Genomic DNA, 20,803 nt, shown 5'->3' on the forward strand with positions numbered 1-20,803 from the left:
GATGTAGGAAGAAAGACGAGAGGAAGATAAGTAACTCTAAGAAGAAAGGAGCCAAACTCACATATGGGAAAAACATGTTCCCACTAACAAAGTCAAAACAATGAACTACTACTGTCCTCACCATCTCTTAAATATCAGACTGTGGACCAGGCTTATTGTCATGTAAAAAGTGTCAGTTCTACAGCAACCTTCCCTAACCTGGTGCCTTCCAATTATATTCCCAACCAACCGGCAGAAGTTGACTTGGAACAGGTACCCAGCTCCTGAAATCTTCCACGGACCTTGCTATTACTGCTACCAGAGAAGGAGAGTCTAAATGTGGCACCTCCAACACACAGCATGCAGTAAGGTAGTAAATAAGCCACCACCACCACCACATTTTGGAGTACAATTCTCCTATTCTCTTCTAAAAACTGGAGTCCAAAATTTGGAGACCAACAGGCTGCCTCTCCACTGGTCTTTTTTAAAAACCAGGAAGATTCCTCAAACACTCTGACTGCTAATTTTAGTAAAATTCTTTGAATTTTTATTTTGAAGTGGTAGGTAGCTGGCTCCAGTATGTTACTGGCCATCTGTCATCAGGTCTTTCTTAGACTTCTACACGCTGAGAAAGTATTCCTTCCTTGCTATCATTTATGGCATCAGTCTCCATTACATTCTGCACTGCCACCCTAGGCCACTACTACAATAAACTCAATTTCTTCATTTCTTCATATTTAGGAATCAAGAGCCAGAGCCTTTTTTAGTCAATTACCAGTCCATAAAACATTTGGATACCAAATGATATAGATTAGCTAGTTAAGTAACAACTTTGTCAGTCAAACTGCTTTGCATCTTACATATTATGTGACAGAAGTTGGCCACACTTAGGGAAATGGAGTCATCTGAATCTGAGAGTAAGAAGTTTAAACAGAACTGATCAGAGTGGCCAGGATATTTAATTAGGTGTCAAATTAGCAGTTCACAGTGAGTGTTGGCATAAAATGGACAGTACAGTAAGGCATGTTTGGAGGTTTCTGTGGCTCCTTCACTGTATGTGCAGAGTCTGGATTTAAATGGAATCCCTTTATTTCTCTCCTCTAAAACCACTAATGTGCATTGAACCATGCTAACCATCCCTTAGTTTAGAAACAGAGATTTGATATAAATATCTAGCAGGTCTGTAAGGAGTGCAAGGCCTAACTAAAAATACATCTTTGGGGAGATCAAGTCTGTTTGAATAGCGATGTCCTTGAGACGCTGCTTAATTGCCTCTACTGTGCATTCTTGCCCCAGTCTTCGTGTTTACGACTTATTTATACCTCACATTTTCTTTCTTTTTTTAACAATCCCAAATCTGTCTATTCTCCATCTTGTTGCATAAGAGCTAATCTGTACATATCTCTGTTCCCAAATTGACTGTGTGTTCTGGCTACACAATCTGAATTAGGCTTTTTTAGCAGAGTTTGAGCTATGTGGTTTTGCAGGATGCTAGATCAAATGGCACTTTTGACAGGAATACACCAAGACAATACAAACCAAAACCAACTAGCCATAACTTAAGAAAAAAAATGAATACAAAACTGAGTATTTGCAAGATTAATTCAGTGTGTAGAATCTGACTTGACTTTGATGGAAAGTTTTTTGTGTTCTAAACTTTAGCACTATCCAAGATATGGCACTTGAACTCACCTGGTGGTACTGGGGGAGGGGGTGGTGGAGAGGGGGCCTTTTCAGGCTCTAGCGCTGTTTCCACTTCCATTTGCTCCTGCCCTATAGCGGCCTCCAGATCCACACCACACAGTTCTAAAGGTCTGTCTGCACCTGGAACAGAAACATGCGCCGTGGGGCAGCTTGCTTCAAAGAACTTGCACACACTTTAAATCTACTGTCTCCCTGCCCGGTTCTTCCCAAAGCTGGACTTCAAGGCTTCTCCTGATCTACAACTCATGGATAAATGAATGCAGGGAGGGAAATCAGGACAGCAGCAAAGTTTTCTTGCTCTAGAATTGTGATTCAATGATTTCTGAGCCTGTTCATGCAAGAGTTTGCAATCTGAAGCCACCAAGGCACAAACAAAAACAATTTGCCAAGTAAGGTTTGTACTGAAGCTTGTGTATAATTCAGGCACATGTCATTTGTTTCAGCTTAGCCAGTTGCTATAAAAAGCATGAACCAATAATGGCTCTTCTCAGATTCAATATAGCCACGAAAGGTATATATGTAAGTAGGGAGAAGGTGACTCACCAAGGGGCTGCTGGCCAGTCTCCAGCGGCACTTGTTCTTCTTGTTGCATGCTGACAGTGCTGACATTACCTTCTAGTTGTCCCTGACTGGCCACACCAACTTCTTCCAGGGGTTGGGGGGAAACCACCTTGTCAGTTGTGGGGATGCTCCTTGCTGGGGGAATATGCCTATGGTGTTCAAGAGAAAGCATTTGAGATGAATTGTTTGAGACCACAAGTTGCTTTCATCTCAGATTTCTCTATAAATATTCCTTATAATAATCCTATGAAGCATACCTTTATTACTACTCCTGTGTTGTAGCTTCAGAGGGATGGAGAGTGATAGCCTTAGGCTACTTGGTGAATATTGTGGCAGACATAATAACTGGTTATAACTCAGGCTTGTAAGCCATTGCCATATTCTCTCTCAAAGTCATTCACAGAGATGGGCCATCAAGTCAGTGTCAATTCGTAGCAATGACATAGACTTTTTCCAGCATGATCTGTCCCAAACCGGGGCCTTCAGTTCTTCTTGGTGCACCCCAGACCAGCCATCATCACTGTAACTGAGTAAATCCACTTTGCTACTGGTTATCATCTTCTTCTCTTTCCTTCCACCTTTTCCAGCATTATGTACTTCTCAAGGGAACTGGGTCTTTGCCTAATGTGTCCAAAGCATGATGGCAGCAGTCATATTTGGAGGTCAAGGAAAGCAGAGATTCAGTCTCTCCCCATACATATTGGCATAAGATTTATTGGACAGCATTGGTAATTTGCTCTACAGTCATACTTGGAGCAAAGGGTATATGACTAATGTCCGATGGATCTATGTCAATATGAATGAGGAGAAACCGAATTTCTGCTTTCCTTGACCAAGCAAAACCCAACATTTCATCTAAAAGAGTGAAGAGGAACTTTCACTCTCCTGAAAGCACTCTGGACTGGGATGAAAACCTGAATTTACTGTCAATGTTCTTTGTACTGATAAGGCATAGGAAATTCAGTCACAGTATGGGAACTCCTATCGCCAATGGAAAAAAAGCTTGTAAGAGCTTTAAGCTTCCACCAGGGGGAGATACTCTTTCAGTTTTAGTAGTGTGAAAGGTGAAAAAACGAATCCTATTAACTGAGAAAATGTCAAAACCTATATTCTGCCAGAAGCATCTGGATTCCCAGCTCCATATGAGCCAAAGGAACCATTATCAGAAAGTCCAGTGTTCCACCACAGCTCAGAAAGAAGGGTAAAAGATACCCCTTTGCAGGAGGTTCAAATAGCGGTCACTCAATCAACCTTAGCAGAGTTGGACTACATCTCTCCCAGCTGCACAAATAGTGGCAATTCTTTCCACATGAAAAAAGTGTATCACTTGAGGTAAAGATACAGGTTTTATAATATGTAATGAAATAGTTGTGGACAAACGTACAAGGAGTCACATGCCATGTTGTCTTTTTGTACGTAGTTGATGCCATGTTGTCAGCTGCAACCCCAAATGACTGACCATGAATATTAGACTGTATGATGCAACAAAGAACACAGACCTGAAAATTAATGTATCTGGTAGTTGTAGTCAAACACACAGTAGTAGTGTTTGACAGGGAAAATAGAGTGAAGGGTTGCAAGTTAAAAAATACATTATAAAAAGCAAAAACAGGTAGAATGTTTACTAAAGATATGAGATACCTTAAGATGTGTAAATACAGGTGGAAAAGTAGTGGAAATTATATGATCTGTTGTTGTCCTAACAGCCAGGAACCACGCTGAGACGTGGAATAGGTCTCTAGTGCTTTATTACTGCTACATTAGACAGAAAATCCTAACAAACTGAAGAAGCATGGGAAAAACCCAGACAGATAAACCCCAAAATCAAGGCGGGTCTGATCTGTGTCTCTTTGAATGGCTGCTTAACTCCTCAGTACTACGCATGCGTTTTCCCCCCTGGATAGGGGCCCCCTCCTGCTCGCCATCAGTGCTCATGACAGTTGTGAAGAATGAATGTTTGTCAAAAGAACTAAAAATGGTTGTATATAAAAGTGTGTGCCGGCTCCCTCTGTTATACAGTGAGGAAAACATAAAAGTATGTTGAATGTAGTAGGAATGGGATACTTAAGTGTGCATGGTAAAACAGGGCAAGATAGGGTCAAGAATGAAAGGGTGATGAGTGAATGTGAACTGAATATGAAAATCACACTTTGTATGAAGCGTATACGTACTTTGATCATATACAAAGAATGAATGTGGGCCAAATCGCAAAACCAATATATGAAGGGAGAGTGAACGACTGAGAAGAAGCGTTAGATGGAATTGATGAAATCCTCAAGAAAATGTTGAAAAGTCTAAGAGAATAAAAGGTCACATATGAAATGATGGATGAATGTGATGGATGCAAGGACGGAAAGGTTCTGTGGCTTAGTATATGAGGTTTAAATTTATTTTTAGTGCAAACATATCTCGTGATCCCCCTCACCACCAGATAGTGAGGTGGGCCATCACTGCATACAACCCATTTAACTGAGGCCAAAGAGATGAGGATTAGTTCAGATGAAGGAACTCACTCCTGTCTGTGCTGCACAGCCTCTGTACTGTTAGCTTTGTTGCAGCGCTGCTCACGACATCCTTCACATAGAGAGTAGTTCTCGTACCACTGGATGCTGGACTCCAATGAGGATGGGCGGAAGCCGCAGTCAGAACAAACACGGCAGCTCTGGAGGAAAGGAGAAATACAGGCATTCCGAAACAGGAAAAAACAGCACAAGAGTCTTTCGCAGACAGACTGATTTTGATTTTCCCACAATTTGTGACTAATAAACTAGGATGGGGTAATGTGTATTTTGGTAGTGCAAGTAACTGGACCCTACTGAAGCACTGAGAAATGAATGTAGGCCTACTAGGGAGCAAGGATCTTCTCTTTCATTGGGGCAATCTATTCCATCTGACTGGATTGAGGAAGGCTATGGGACTTCTTCTTATGCAGGCATTGTAGAATTTATGTAAATTGAACCACGGTTAAGGTGGTATAGGTCAGAAATTCTAGTACAAAATACTTCAGGTACACTTATGTGAGGAAACCTCTTATCCCCACTGCAGGATTTCCCTGGCCTATCACGGTGGAGGCTTCCCTCCCCCATAGAGAGAGATTAATTTATGAAAATGCTTTCAATCTACATATGTAGTAAACATCTGAGGTTTGCCAAATCTCAAAAACCCAACAAATTGTGCTACCACAGCAGTCTCACTGTTTGAATACACTGTCTGAGATGCTATTGGAATGTTTTCTAGGATGTCTCTGCAACAGTAAAAGGACAGGAACTTACTTAAAAATACAACCAACAGTCTCAAAACTCTGCTCCCACTACCAACTCTTTCAGAGATTCCAAAATTCTGTCATCTTGTAATACAAGTTTCCAACTCTTCAGTAGGCAAACCAGTTCTGCTCAGGCTCAGCGTAAGAATTCTCGCAGTAAAGAGCCACAGCCAAACATGGTGCATTGCCTTACATTCAGAAATCATCTGGACTCTGGACAATCTTTTAGACTGCTTAAAACTGACATTCATAGCTTTTTTTCCCCCGAGAATTTCTGAAAGTTCACTGATGGTTTTCTTTGTCGCCAATTTTTTTTTTAACCCTTCAGTCATGTCCAATTCTCTGAGACTGCAGTTTTCTTGGCAAGGTTTTTCTGAAGTGGTTTGCCATTGTCTCCTTCCCAGGGCTGAGAGAAAGTGACTGGCCCAAGGTCACCCAGCTGGCTTTATGCCTATGGCAGGACTAGAACTCACAGTCTCCCAGTTTCTAGCCTGACGCCTTAACCACGACACCAAACTGGTTCTTGCCGCCAAAGTAGCATTGCTCAAAATCCCCATGCAACAGACCTATCAACATTCCCCCAGCATTTCCCTTTATCTACACTATAGAACAGGTCAAATATAACCCATGAAAGCCTCAGCCTTGCATGTACACACACACACACCTCTCCCACTTTCAGAAGTGTAATGAAAAGGAGACTAGAAGGATTTGCTTTACACTTTAAACTAAGGAGAGTTTATCCCTATAATAACTCCAGTTAATTTTAACAATAGAGCATTGTAAGAGCCAGGACAGTAATCCATTTTGTTCCTGGCTTCTTTCAATAAACTTTAACCAATATTAAGCAATACCTTCTCTTTCTGAATGGAGTTATGATCTTCAGCTAGTCAAAACTTGGAAGTGAATGCTACAATCACCTTTTGCAGCCATGTCAAAAAGGAGGGGGCAGGGAGGTGGTGATGGCTTGTTCACACTGAACTGTTTGGTGTCACATCCCGCACAAGCCCATGAATACAAACATGGTAGGACTTAAAGATGGTAATTTATAAGGAATGTATTTTGCTAAGGAAGAAGTTCATAGCAGTGAAAGAACATTGCTTCTAATCCTTAGGCCACAGAACATACAGATAAATTATGGGAGTCTCTCCAGATACCCGCTGGACAGAAGGAAGAGTTGCATTGCCACCACTCTCCTCAAATATCTGTCCAAAGCAAACGAACAAAATCAGCAACTATGCACATTTTTGCCTAATCATTTGAGGTTGTAAGGATTGAAGAGGGGAATTACCCAACTTGGCACAATGTTTTTTGCTTATCTGTTCAAGAAGGCACGGCTTACTCTGCACTTCCAGAAGTCTGTGGGGAGGCTCTCGATAGCAGGTTTCAAGCAGTAGGTGTGGTAGCATTTTTCACAGGCTTCGCACACTAACATCCTGCTGTCCTCACCAGACAGCCTGAAAGGAAGAGAGATCACATACCCAGTAAAATCAATGTGCCCTCATAATCAGTCCTTCCTGAGGTACTCAGCACAGACTGAGGGCCTTTACACGCACCTGCAGGTTTGGCAAACCTTGCATTCATGACACTGCCAGCCCGAGCGTTTCCGTGGCGTTACCGTGATCTCCAAGCAGGTGCCATGATAGTGCAAGCCACAGCTAGTGCAGAAGAGCAGGTCACGAAGTTCCCCTGGGGCATCGCATACCATGCAGCGCGAATCCTCTGTGGAAAGAAAAGGCAGCAGGACTGAAGCCACTAAAGAAAAAGATGCTGGCGTCAAAGGCCTCTCCCATTAATCCTAACCCCGTTTAGAGCCAGATCCAGAAACACCTTATTCACTCTGGACCTCTCTTGTTCTAATCCTCTCATGCCAACTGTACCCATTAGAGCAAGGTTTCTCAACCTTGGCCACTTTAAGATGTGTGGACTTCAGCTCCCAGAATTCCCCAGCCAGCCATGCTCATTGGGGAATTCTGGGAGCTGAAGTCCACACATCTTAAAGTTGCCAGGGTTCAGAAACCCTGCCTTAGAGTGACTTCCATTTGGCTATACACAATCCAAAGAGTAGATCTGGTCACAATCCCAGCAAGCCACGGTGAAACGCTCACGAGAGCAGCTGCTCTTGGCACAGTCCTTCCTGCAAAGGCTTACCCATCTGTACAGCCTGATCGAGATGCTCTGGGCACAGAAGTTTCAAACTCTTCATGGACTGGAAGCAGCCGCTGGCCGCTGCACAGGGGAAGTGATAGTGGCGCTGGCACCCTTCTGCGTGGCATGGAATAGTAGCACCCTGCCTGTTACAGTGTTCACATTTCTGAAAGGAGCAAGACCAGATTATGGCTAACGGAACAAAAGTGCTCTTCCTGCACAGAAAAGCAGCCGTAACAGGCCAGAAATACGTCAAGTAGCCAGTGCTGAAATAACTGCGGCCAGGCAACGGTATTTAAGGGGGAATGAGGCATCAACGTACTTCAGGATGACACCATTATTAGTTCACTTTGGCCACTGCTTGCAAGATGTGAACCAAAGACCCTCTGCAGGCTTGGGAGGGTTACACGATGCCAGTATCCTCACTGGCTTTTTTTTTTGGCTTTTTTTAATTGAATACAAAAAAGAAACACACGCAACAAATAAACGAAACATGGTGGTTTAAAAAAGATGGGGAAAAAAACAAAACACAAAGGGCATATATCCACAGGTACATATGCTACATAATCATTTTAATGAATGGTAACCATATTCTATTATTATCATACATAGCTAATCTACATTGGTAAGGGATTCATTCATACGTTGCTAATAACAGCTACTCAGCAGACCATGGTGTGGTTTCCAACGCTGAATAAACAGCGCATGGAGAATCCACTGTCTTTGCCCAGATGTCAATTTGCAGGCAAAAGGAGTATGAACATCTGAAAATAAAATCTTGTCTCAAAGTTGAATTACATGTAACAACTTCCTCCGAAAATGGAACCATCAGGACACTGCATAAACATACAGTATATTTAAATGAAACAATAATCTCACTGCATTTCCAACATGATTTATAGCTTTTTCTATGTAAACACAATGGAGTCCAACATATCTGAAATATTATTGTTTGTTGAATAAGACATAATCCAAGACCTTTTTGGATACTGATGTTAACATTGCTTCCCATTTTCAGGGCAAAAAAAAGGAATGTCCAATTCTTTATTCCAAATTGATTCACCACCAACAGAATTTTACGAACAGTAACAGTAGGGGGATTTGTGTCTTAGATTTAATAACTGTTTGTAGTAGAATAGGTATTTCCAAGACTGAAGATGCTGCAGGTGCAAACAGGGATGTGAACAGATGTTGTAATTGTACATACAGGTAGTCCCTAGTTTAAGACCAAGTTCCATTCCCAAGGTCTGTCCTTAAGTTGAATATTGCATAATACTGTATAAATAGTATTGCATAATTAACGCAAACCATTGTGAATTTGTATCGCCACTGAACTATATTGGGCAGGTAATGTTTGTCCTTTAAAGTGGAACATGATAAAAATGCATCATTTTCATCTAACTGATCCATAGTATAAAATTTTAGCTCCCATCCAAATTTTCTGCGTAATTGGGAGGTTTCTTTAATTAATTCCAAGATCTTGATTACCCCATGGTGTCAACTTAGGATGAGTAAAAGTATCCAAACATCATTTCCTATAAATAATATACCACAATCTTCAAATTGATGTAATAGTAAGGGAAACTATTTTATATCTATTATATTTCCATCCCAAAACACTCCAATTAACTAAGGGTATAATATATGAATATTCTAGAGGGACCCAAGAAGGAGAATTTCCACCAGGGGGAGCCATCTAAAATTTGATATTAGCCAAGAGATATGCAGAATGATGCAGTTCAAGATTTGGAAAACCAAATCTCACCTTTTTAACAGACAGCTGCATCTTTTAAAATATATATCTTTGGAATTGAAGATCCTCCCTAAAAATTTATGAAGCAGTATATCAAATTTTTGAAAATATTTTACAGATGCATGTACAGTATCGGAATTCCATGCAAAATATAGAATATTCTAGGAAATACATCCATTTTAAGAGTCTAATCTTGCCTCAAAGGACACGATTTAAAGACTGTGATCTATCAAGATCCAAAGAGATCTCTTTATATATTTTATTCATATTTACGAGCGAAACATCACATGGAGTAAGAACCCTGATAGTAAATATAGTTATTTGCAGGTTCAGGGTCATAATAAATTTGAAACTGAGTCAATACAGTTATTAGAAATATGAAACTGATAACTGATTGAATTAACAAAGAGATTTTTACCTAATGGCATCAAATCTAACTCGGAACAGTTAACTGAATATTCTATTTTCCCAAACACATTTATTAAATAAAGCTGAAATTGAGGCATGTAGAATAAATATAAATAATAAAATATCATCACCATATACCATTAATTTTTATTCTGAGGAATTATGATATAAACCATAAATATTGTAATGTCTAACACCACAAACTAAGGATTCAAAACAAATATTAAAAGCCAAAGGGAAAAATAGATGTCTTTATCTATTACCTTTATGAAGTGGATTAATAAAAATCCATTATTTTCACTCAAGATACAGCAGTAGCATTCAGAATCCAGTTCAAATTTATAAATTCTTCACAAAATCCAAATTTAGCTAGTGTACTGAACATACATTGGCTGTGATTTTTAAAAGACTTTTCTAGCATGCAGTGATATAACTGCAGCTCTACCCTTTCAAGATTTTAAAATTATTTTTAAATATAATTTTAACTTTTTTAAAAAATTGGGGAAGCCTTGGCCATCACATGAAATTGCATGGTGGTTCTCACTGACTGAAAAAGTTGCTGACACCTACTGCAGGTGTTTGGAATTCCAATCTGTCTCCTTGCATGGCCATTGGTAAGGAACTGCAGATGTTACCTAAAAAACATCAGGAGGATACCAGATTGCCTACTTCTGACCTGGTATAGTTTAATTCACCTAAAATTCATCTACAGTACTGAGAAACTTTCCAAAACTGCTAGATCCTATTTAAATGGGCTGCAGCCCATTTAAGTAGAAATCATTTGCTGCCTTATCTGATCTCCGGGTTGCCTCAAAGCAAAAAAGTATGGACGCTTATCCTAATTATTCTGCACAACATTCCCAGAATCTGGCATTTTCAAATCTTATTTGCTTCAAAAGAGAATAACACTCTTTTGATAAAAGCTTGCAGGCAAAAATAAAACAAAAACAGAATGTTGCTATTAGAATGAATTAACTTGCATACATGAAACATAATCTGGTTCCAACTTGGGTTTCATTTTGCTTTGTTTGGCAATGGTGAGCATGTAAGGACCCAATTTGCTGGGGGCAGTACAGATTGTTTGCAGGAACAGTTGAAAAGTTAGAGAGAATGAGCTGGCAATTCTACTCAATCTGTTCACCTGACTCCAACATTACATCCATTCCTCATTTAGCAACTACCTCAGTTAGTGACCATTCACAAATACAACAGTAATAAAAAAATTCATTTTCTGACCAATGCATGCATTTATGATGAAATGTGTGCCTGACAACAATACACGCCAGAGTGAGAGTAACGCTGGCATAGCTATACGAGAGACTTTTATCTGAACAAGACAACACCAACCAGTGATCTTTACAATGTCTCTCTCACTGTGACATGTTCACTTAGCGACCATTTCACTTAACAACCTGGTTGTTGGAATGGAGCTCAGCTGCTAAATAAAGAATGAATGTATTCCTTTTAAGTCTTCATTTTTAGGTAGCGTGGCAAATTCAGCTAAATCTGAATTTGAAGAGAATTTGAATTGAAGAGGAGGTTGTTGTATTATGGCAAGGCAAACTTAATTTGGTAGAATGTATCAGCATGTGATAGGAAACAGGGAACCCCTTCTGATTCTGATCCCTTCCCTAGCAAATGTTGGGAGGGAATCTATCTGTATCACAGGGAACCAAATCAAAGTCCTGATTCCCAAGGTATCTATAGGTTGGGTGAAGACATGGCTGAGGATTAGATTATGCATTTCAGCGTAGCATACAATTATTTCTCAGGGCCTAAAACTGTACCCTGTGGAACCCCTCCGAGGCTGCTCCACAAAGACTGCCCTTGTTCACTGTGCAGCAGTTAGAAAGGAACTCTCCCCTTCTCCCTCCACCAGGACAGACCTGTGCAATCCCTGAGATGACAGCTTTGTTCACAAGGCTCAGCCATGACCCTTCTGCACGTACAACTCCAGCTGACCACACCACACACCAATGATGAGCCCAGAAGTGCCCTGTAAAAGAAAGGCAAATGAAACTCTTATGATAGAAGAAGTTCAGCCGAGGAGGGAGACCTAAGGTTTTGGGTAGCTGGTAAACTAGAGAATTTGGAATAAACATGGAGATATAATTGAAGAGGAGGAATATATTATTACAAGATCTGCTGCTACACCTCAGTAATCGAATCAGCATTTCAGATTCCTAATTATTCAAAAATAGCTGCTGTTCCCAAACCTCTTCTATTAAACTGTTGATGTGAACACGGGGCGAAGAGAGAAATTTGGAAGTTATCTTTGAAAGGACTGGGAGCCGGGCTCTGGCATGGAAAAAAAAGACTTCTGGGATTGAGTATATGCTGGCAAAGTTCTGGTTCTTTAGACATGGTTCCAGTCCACTATTTGTCATCTGAGTCCAGTATGGAGGCCTTGGATTCCATTTAATAGGAAGCTGAGCCTATCAGGCTGCCCTCTCCTCACAAAATTTACCCTGATGAACACACAACACACACAAAAATTGGTAATAAATAGGAGAGCAAGAGAGAGAGAGAAAGGAAAACAGAAAGAAAAATAAGAAGCTAAGGAGCTGCAAGAATTGCCATTCCATTTTACTGATACTATTCTACAGATATAGAGTGGACATGATGGAGCTTTCAGTGGAGCATAACAGTCTTGGGTGTTACAACTGAACATCATAGTGAATATAAAAACCAGGCTTCTCTTGATGGAAGCTTCTCCACACCTACCACTCACCTGTTGGCTCAAACACCTCCTGTGCTGACACACTGTCTGCAAAGCCAATCAGGGTGAGATCATCATTTCCAGCTTCTGTAGAGCCAGGCTGCTTCCCTTCTGGCAACTGAGAAAGATCTGCTGTCCAGCCAGGTGCAGGATCAAACCGCAGCAGTTCTCGCTGCCCATGCAAGCTCCACTTGCTGCAGTTACAGAACGCACAGCGTTTGGGTGGGAGGCTGAAGAGGGCAAGCAGTAAAGAAAAAGAGCTCATCATTGCAAAGGAATGAAAATCTCTCCGATTCCACAAGCAACCAAAACACCAAGCTTTCTCAGGAGTAGCCATCCTGATCAAAATATCTGTGGGATCCCACCAAGACTCATAGCACATAAACACTCCAGGCATCCTTGGTACAGCCATGTATACTCTTACCCACAGAAGAGAATATATGTAGCTCAGGGTTCAACTGTGGAGTCCTTGGTGCTCTCTGAGCTTGGTTGTTTGCTTGCTGACAACAAGTTTCATTACCCAACTAAGTAACATCATCAGTGTGGGTTGACAATACCGTTCCCAGATATCCTCATCAGTAGAGGAAATGACGGCAAATTAGAAACATGTCTATCAAAAAACAACCCACACCAACCAAACGCACTGCAGCAACCCAGAACAGCAGAAAAACATATAGTGTAAGGACTGTAACAGCCACTATGTAGGACAGGCAGGCAGAAGACTAGCAGAGTGCATCCATGAACACCAACTAGCCATCAGAAGACACAATGAAAACTCCTTAATCGCACAACACATGGACAGATCGAGGAACTGCCAAGAAGAAAACCACACCCCCACCAACACTGGCAGGGCAAGCTACTGTATACAGACAGGGAGCAAACCCCACACTCACTAGCACTGATGATGTTACCTAGTCGGGTAATGAAACATCTGCAAGCAAACAACCAAGCTCAGAGAGCACCCAGGACTCCACATGTATACTCTCCTTCACATTCAGTGCTATAGTGGCTAGGAAGCTGGTACAAGCAAGGCTCTACAAACCTCAGGTTGAACCTCTGGCATTCATCCAGGCTAATCTACCTCCTGTGTTCAGAGTTAATCAAGGAGCCAAACTACACTGCATGGTTTTAAGCAATTTCTCACCTGCAGGTCTGGAGAAGTTCCTCTTTAACAGCCACTGTATCCAATGCTTCTCTCACAAGGCCCTCTTCTGGCGGCTTCAGAGGATCAGCTTCCACGCTGCCCTGCTCTTCTGAGGACACAATTCCATCTGCTGCTGCAAGAGGACATCCGTTAAGAGCTTGGTGTGGCACCCTGGTATAAGACTCATCATTTCTGCCACACTGCCTGCTCTGCTTGAGGATGTCACAAAGCATATGGGGATCGTCCTCCAAACTGGCAAGTCTGTATCTATTTCAATGTATCCTGACAAATAATGATGGCCATTTCCTTAGCTCCAAACTATGAAACCAATAACTGAAAGTGGAGGATGTGTAACATATAAATTACAGGAATCAGGATGCAGGACAGACTGAGTTGCAGATTAGAAAAGGGGGGGGGGAAAGGAAATTTAACAGCATTTCACCATACCCACAAGTTGTTTGCAGCCTGTTTTTCTTCTCCAAATTGCAAAAAAGAAGAAAACTACATGGAGACCATGTTGACATATGTAATAATGCAAAGCAGAAAAATTCTTCAGTTACCCTTCATGAGGAAAGGACATGAGCCACTACCATTCCTGTCCAGCAAAAGTGGAGTAAAATACACCTTTACAAATTACTTAAACGAAGTACTGGAACCATTCCATAAGACAGCCTTCCCCAACTGGGCAGCTTCTGGATGTATTGGGACTGCAACTCCTAACATTCTCATATGGTCACCATGCTTGTAGGAAATTGTAGAAGTTGCAGTATTTGAAAGGCACCAGGCTGAAGAAGGGTGTCATAAGATGAAAAGCCAAAACTATTGCTTTTTAGCTAGGAAAATGAGACCACAGAATCAGTAACATATATTGTTCTTTATATTCCTGTTCCATTCAATCCTATCTCATAAAAGCCCATTCTCTCAAGGGTGAAGTTTTTCTGTCAATTAAGCCTCCACCACCCTCAATCCTTCCCATGAAGAAGTCACTTAGCATGATGAAATAAAGCCCTACAGTCTACACAAAGCTTTGCTTAGAAATGAGGAGAAAGTGACTAAGATCAAAGGGCTACTGACTTGGAACATCTAAACCTTTTGACATTTTAATTTTGAAAGGGAAGAGCAATCGCTCAAAATTCTAACATGAAAAGCACCCATCTGTTGAAGTAGAGACAGACAATCTCAAGCTCATATGCATCACCCAAAGCCCCTTTTCACCATCCTGGAGCCTCCAAGAACATATTGCTGAAATTCAGCAGCAGGTTATCAAATAAAGCTGGATTTCTGGAATTTTCCAGTGGAAATTAAAGGAGAAATAAAGTATGCTAAACCTCTGATAAGCTGAATGCCCCTTGAAAAAGACAACAAATAGTAAATAGCCTAAACAACCTGCCCCTGTACTAAAGCATATTAAGAACCTAATCATCAGTACTGGACTGGAGATTAAAAAAACTGAATTCTATTCATATGGCCAGGTCTCTTAATATGTTTTCTACTACAGATTAAGGTTACTATGGTAACTAATCATTTTGGCCAGGTGAAGAGGTTGAATTTAATTGTCCCCTTTTCACGTGTTAATGGTTGCATTGCCTAAGGGAGGAACTTGCCTGAACTTGTTTTAGTTTCAGTTTCCCTTCTGTGTAGGCTTGCAGAGAATATGCAGCTGAGAGAAATCTCTCCCCTCAGCAAACAGCCTTTAAATATGTTTGTTTTCTGTAAATAAAATTATTTTTATAGAAATGCCTGGTGTGTGTCTTTTCTGATCTCTCCTGGGCCAAAGGCTTTCCTAGCAATCTGCCAACAGGTTATGGGCCCAGTAAGCAGCCCAGTAAAATCCAGAGAGAATAGAGAGATCAGCTCCACACCTCATGCACAATTTAAAGGCAGGTAGCAAAGACCTGTGAAGATTTTCTTTGGAGCCACCTGGAGATTTTCCCCAGCAATTGCCAGTCTACAGGACAAAAAAGCCAGCTGAGGTAACTTGCAAAAGAAGGAAGAAGCCATGGCTACCTCTGGAGCACCTATCAGAGACCAACTATTTGAATTGGGCCCTGAAGATGGAGATGTATCTTCGCAGAGAGAATCTTTGGCTGTCAATTGGTGAGCAAACCCCCCAAAATCCCAGTGCTGAATGGCTGAGACAGGATGAGCGGGCTAGAGCCACCATTATCCTGGGAGTTGAGGACAATCAGCTAGTCCACGTGCGAGGTATGCAGTCTGCAAAGCAACTTTGGGACACTTTGAGAGACTTGTATGTAAAGGCAACAGCATGGAGTAGAGCTACCCTGACAAAAAAGCTGTACAAAGCCTACCTTGCAGAAGGAAATAGCCTTCCTGAGCACCTGCATTATATTCAGCAGCTGTTTATTGAGTTGCAGGAGAGAGGAATGGAATTTACACCTCTCACAAAATCCTATATCCTCCTGTCCTCACTGAATGAAATGTGGGACACGCTGATTTGTACCCTGGAGGCTATGCCTGAAGCAGACCTCACCCCATCGTATGTTACACAGCGCTTACTCGCTGAATGGGAGAAGAGAGAGGAAAGATCCCCCCCCATCTCTTCTGGAAAGCTGAAGTACCAGAAAACAAGGGAAAAGAAGGGAAAGGAAGCTGAGGCCACAGCGCTAGCCAGCCAGCGATGCTTCACTTGTGGTTCAGCTGGACATTTGCAGAAAGACTGTGCCTTGAGACCCAAGAGTAGAAAGACAGAGAAGAAGAACACAAGGGCAACACAGAAGAAGGCTCTTCAGACAACCCAAATTGCACAGGTTGCTGAGAAGGGTAATTCTGATGTATGGGTGTTAGGTTCTGGGGCCAATTGCCATTTATGTAATTGTAAAAGCCCTTTTGTGTCACTGTCTAAAACTGAAAGACAAAGTGTATCTTTGGCTGATGGGTCTGTCACCAAAATTATGGGACAAGGTGACTTGTATTTATCCTGCTTGGGAGAAACTGTAAAAGGTGTGTTGTATGTGCCAAATTTACAATCAAACCTTTTATCTGTGGCACAATTGGCTGCAACAGGGTATGTCATAACATTTAAGAAAAATGGTTGTGAGATACGTAAAAATGGAAAATTGTGTGCTACTGGAATATTAAAAGACTCCTTGTACATTGTGCAAAATGCAAGGAAGCCAAGCTGCAAGGCTGCAGTTGGCAACACTCCATATCATGACCTGATGCATAGGAGATTGGGTCATGCTAATTTCAAGTATATAGCACAAATGCCACAGCTGTGTGCTGACCTAAAGATAAAACCCTGTGACAAATACTTAGATTGTGTAGTTTGCAAAGAATGCAAAACACTAAAAGCTCCTGTGAGTAAGCACAGTGACAGAGTTACAACTAGACCTTTGGAAATTGTACACTCTGACATTATTGGTCCTTTTGCTCCAAGTCTTGGACAAGCAAGGTATGCAATGACCATCATTGATGATTTCTCAAGATACACATTTATCTACATCTTAAAACATAAAGATGAGGCATTTGAGAAATTTAAAGGTTTTGTGACATGGGCAAATAGAAAATTCCCTAGGCCTGTATCTGCACTCCAATGTGATAGAGGAGGAGAGTACCTTTCTCACAAATTCAAAAGGTTCCTAGCCGAAAAGGGGATAGAACAAATTCTTTCTAACCTTTACACCCCTCAGCAAAATGGTATTGCTGAAAGAAAGGGCAGAACCTTGCAAAATGCGGTGGAATGCATGCTTAAAGATTCACATTTATCTTTTAAGTATTGGGGAGAGGCAATATCTACTGCCTGTTATGTACAAAACAGATTGTATAACTCTGTGATTAAGGACACTCCATTCCATTTGTTTTATGGTATGAAACCAAAGGTAAACCATCTTAGAGTGTTTGGTAGCACTGCTTGGGTTCATATTCCAAAACAGCAGAGAAGGAAAGGAGGCCCCACAACAAAGAAAGCCATCTTTGTTGGCTATGAACAAAGCCAAAGGAGCTACAGGTTCATAATGGGAGAGAAATTAATAATTAGCAAAAGCGCTTCTTTTGCTGAACAAAACTGGGGGATATTAAATTCTAGCTCTCCAGTTGATCTGACCACCACAAGATAACAGCAAGGACTTGCTGATGGTGATCTTTTGCCTGATGAGGACATTAAACCAGAAAAGCAAACTGAAGATCTGTCTGATGAGACAGATGCTTCTCAGGAAAGTGATAGGAGTCAAAATTTAAGCCCTGTATTACCTCGCGGATCTCAGAAAAGTAATAAAGGCGTTCCTCCATCACGTTTTCAGGCTGGAACAGTAAAGGCTTTTCACATATTCACAGAACCTGAGTCTTTAGAACAAGTGAATGCTTTACCACCCGAGATTGCACAAAATTAGCATTCTGCCATGCAACAGGAGTTAGCATCCTTGAAAGAAAATAAAACATGGAAACTGGTAAATCTACCTCCCAATGAACGCTGTCTAGGTTGCAGGTGAGTTTTCAAATTGAAAAGGGATGCTGATGGCAAAATCCAGAAATATAAAGCAAGGTTAGTTGCAAAAGGGTTCACTCAAAGGAAAGATTTAGACTTTGACAAGACTTTTGCACCAGTTACTAAAGGTGAATCAATTAGATTACTGTTAAAAATGGCTGCACTCCAAAGAATGTCAGTTCACCACTATGACATTCAAACTGCATTTCTCTATGGTGATTCAGACCACAAATTATACATGCAGCAACCCCCTGGCTATGAAAAAGGGGAGAATCTAGTCTGTGAACTGCAGAAGTCAATCTATGGGTTAAAACAAGCTGCTAGATCCTGGAACCAAAAATTAGATGAAAAACTGCAGAATTTTGGTTTTGAAAAAGGAAAAGCAGATCCATGTGTATATATGAAGAAAGACAAACAAGGCTGTATGTATCTGTGCATTTATGTTGATGATTTGCTGCTGTTCACACCAACAGAAAAACAAAGGCTTGATTTTGAAGCCTGCATGAAAAGCCATTTCACATTAAAAAGCCTTGGAACTATAACAAATTACCTAGGTTTGGAAATACACAGGGAGAAGGATGGTAGCTTTCTGTTAAACCAATGTAGTAAAATTCAAAAGCTCCTAGAGGATTTTAACATGCAAGACTGTAAACCAGTCTCTACTCCGATGATAACAGATTTTCAGAAAGATATAGGAGAAACTCAATTAACTGAGGCAGAGAAATATAGATCTGCAATTGGAAGTTTACTGTACATTGCAAATCACTCTCGCCCAGATATCTCAAATTCTGTGGCCATTTTAAGTAGACAGGTAGAGAAGCCTACATCTACTGGAAAAGCAGCACTGAAGAGGTTAATGAGGTATTTGCAAGGAACAAAGAATTATTGCCTGAAGCTAAATGCCTCTGGAACAGAGAAATTGCAGGCTTTTGTGATTCTGACTGGGGAGCAGATGTCAGTGACAGGAAATCCACTTCTGGGATTTTAATTCAATTTGCTGGGTCTAGCTTAGGCTGGCATTCTAGAAAGCAAACACTTGTTGCTCTTTCCACTGCAGAAGCAGAGTTTTATTCTCTAACACAAACCTGTAATGAGGTTATATGGTTTAAACATTTGTTAAAAGACATAGGCAAGGAAGTAAACCAGCCTATAACTGTTTATGAGGATAATCAAGCTTGCATTGCTATGGCAAAATCTGAAGCCTGCAAAAATAGGACAAAACATATCAATATTAGATATCAATATATCAAAGATATGATAAGCAAAGGAGAAATAATGTTGAAATATTGTGAATCAAAAGACATGATTGCTGATATTTTAACCAAACCTCTTGCTGTACCAAGACACAAAGAGTTAACAAAGCAAATTGGTTTGCATCTTATTCTGTAGTATAAAAAGGGGAGTGTTAATATGTTTTCTACTACAGATTAAGGTTACTATGGTAACTGATCATTCTGGCCGGGTGAAGAGGTCGAATGTAATTGTCCCCTTTTCACGTGTTAATGGTTGCATTGCCTAAGGGAGGAACTTGCCTGAACTTGTTTTAGTTTCAGTTTCCCTTCTGTGTAGGCTTGCAGAGAATATGCAGCTGAGAGAAATCTCTCCTCTCAGCAAACAGCCTTTAAATATGTTTATTTTCTGTAAATAAAATTATTTTTATAGAAATGCCTGGTGTGTGACTTTTCTGATCTCTCCTGGGCCAAATTCTTTTCTAGCACTCTGCCAACAAGGTCGATCAGTATGACAAATAATTGAGAATAGCTGTTATTCACCACAGTATACTCTTACTAAGACTAAAGCATATACCATTTTCATCTGTCATTTTTTCAGTGTTGAAGTATAAGGCAGATTCTTTATCTTCTTCAGCCTAAAACATGCCCCCCATTGTGTCATCTCCCATCTATTTGGCTATGCTAGAAAGTGGATTACCTGTAGTCCAAGAGATATGTAAATGCACCCTCTTCATAAGCACAAATTATTGGTGACAGCAAAGCAAGCCCAGCTATTAGAGTGAAGCAGTCACTTCTGCCAGACAGCAGATCCTGGCCCCATAGCCTGCCCTATCCTCCCTAAACTAGCCTGCTGTCCTCAGGTATGGTACAGGCTACTGCCATTTCATCAGCGTCGAAAAAAAATTCTGACTAGCCATTGTACATGGAATTTGGAGGAGGATGTCATTTGTTCTATAGTGGCAGCTTGCATGTTTTGTAAATACTACTATTTACCACCCACTTTCATGCTGCATTACGTAATATATCTGCCTAAAACCACTCATCAATAGCAATGTCCAAAATGGGCATACCTACCTGGTGTACCAGAGCATTTGTCCTCACCAGGTGGTTTCTGATCATCCATCCTGTCTCAAAGAGACCTAGAGAACAGAGAAAACAGCTTATTTCATTCTTTTCCCCCAGCTCCATTAAGAAGCTGCCCTTTTTTCACTTAGCTTCTTTCTCAATTTCAAAATTACATATTTTGTGCTGCTATTGTGCTATTATTTTTCTTTATACTGTGTTAATCGATGAGAGTTGTTTGGCTGCGGTAAGGTACAAATATAATATAAAGATACATATAATAGGACTGTGTTAACCCAGGCACTTAGCTATGTCTGTCACTTTTATAGCCACTTGTTTTCCATGATTATGGAAGTCTACTATCTGAATGATGATGTGAGGATACAAAAA

General features: G+C 40.8%; 1 protein-coding gene across 1 annotated transcript in view; it reads right to left on the bottom strand.

Annotated features, from left to right (window-relative positions):
- The window catches only part of KMT2D (lysine methyltransferase 2D), an 82,799-nt gene extending 62,316 nt beyond the window's left edge, over positions 1 to 20,483 (bottom strand). The window contains exons 1-11 of the mRNA XM_063293532.1: positions 20,422 to 20,483; positions 14,636 to 14,643; positions 13,676 to 13,808; positions 12,544 to 12,761; positions 11,699 to 11,808; positions 7,655 to 7,817; positions 7,060 to 7,225; positions 6,846 to 6,960; positions 4,758 to 4,906; positions 2,227 to 2,393; positions 1,672 to 1,803 (exon numbers count right to left, since the gene is read on the bottom strand). Of these exons, the coding sequence (XP_063149602.1) occupies positions 1,672 to 1,803; positions 2,227 to 2,393; positions 4,758 to 4,906; positions 6,846 to 6,960; positions 7,060 to 7,225; positions 7,655 to 7,817; positions 11,699 to 11,808; positions 12,544 to 12,761; positions 13,676 to 13,808; positions 14,636 to 14,643; positions 20,422 to 20,474 (1,414 nt within the window). The 5' untranslated portion in view covers positions 20,475 to 20,483. The remainder of the gene's footprint in view (positions 1 to 1,671; positions 1,804 to 2,226; positions 2,394 to 4,757; positions 4,907 to 6,845; positions 6,961 to 7,059; positions 7,226 to 7,654; positions 7,818 to 11,698; positions 11,809 to 12,543; positions 12,762 to 13,675; positions 13,809 to 14,635; positions 14,644 to 20,421) is intronic.
- Positions 20,484 to 20,803: the final 320 nt, after the last annotated feature.

Source organism: Candoia aspera, chromosome 2 (assembly GCF_035149785.1).
Source record: "Candoia aspera isolate rCanAsp1 chromosome 2, rCanAsp1.hap2, whole genome shotgun sequence".
Taxonomy (NCBI): Eukaryota; Metazoa; Chordata; class Lepidosauria; order Squamata; family Boidae; genus Candoia; species Candoia aspera.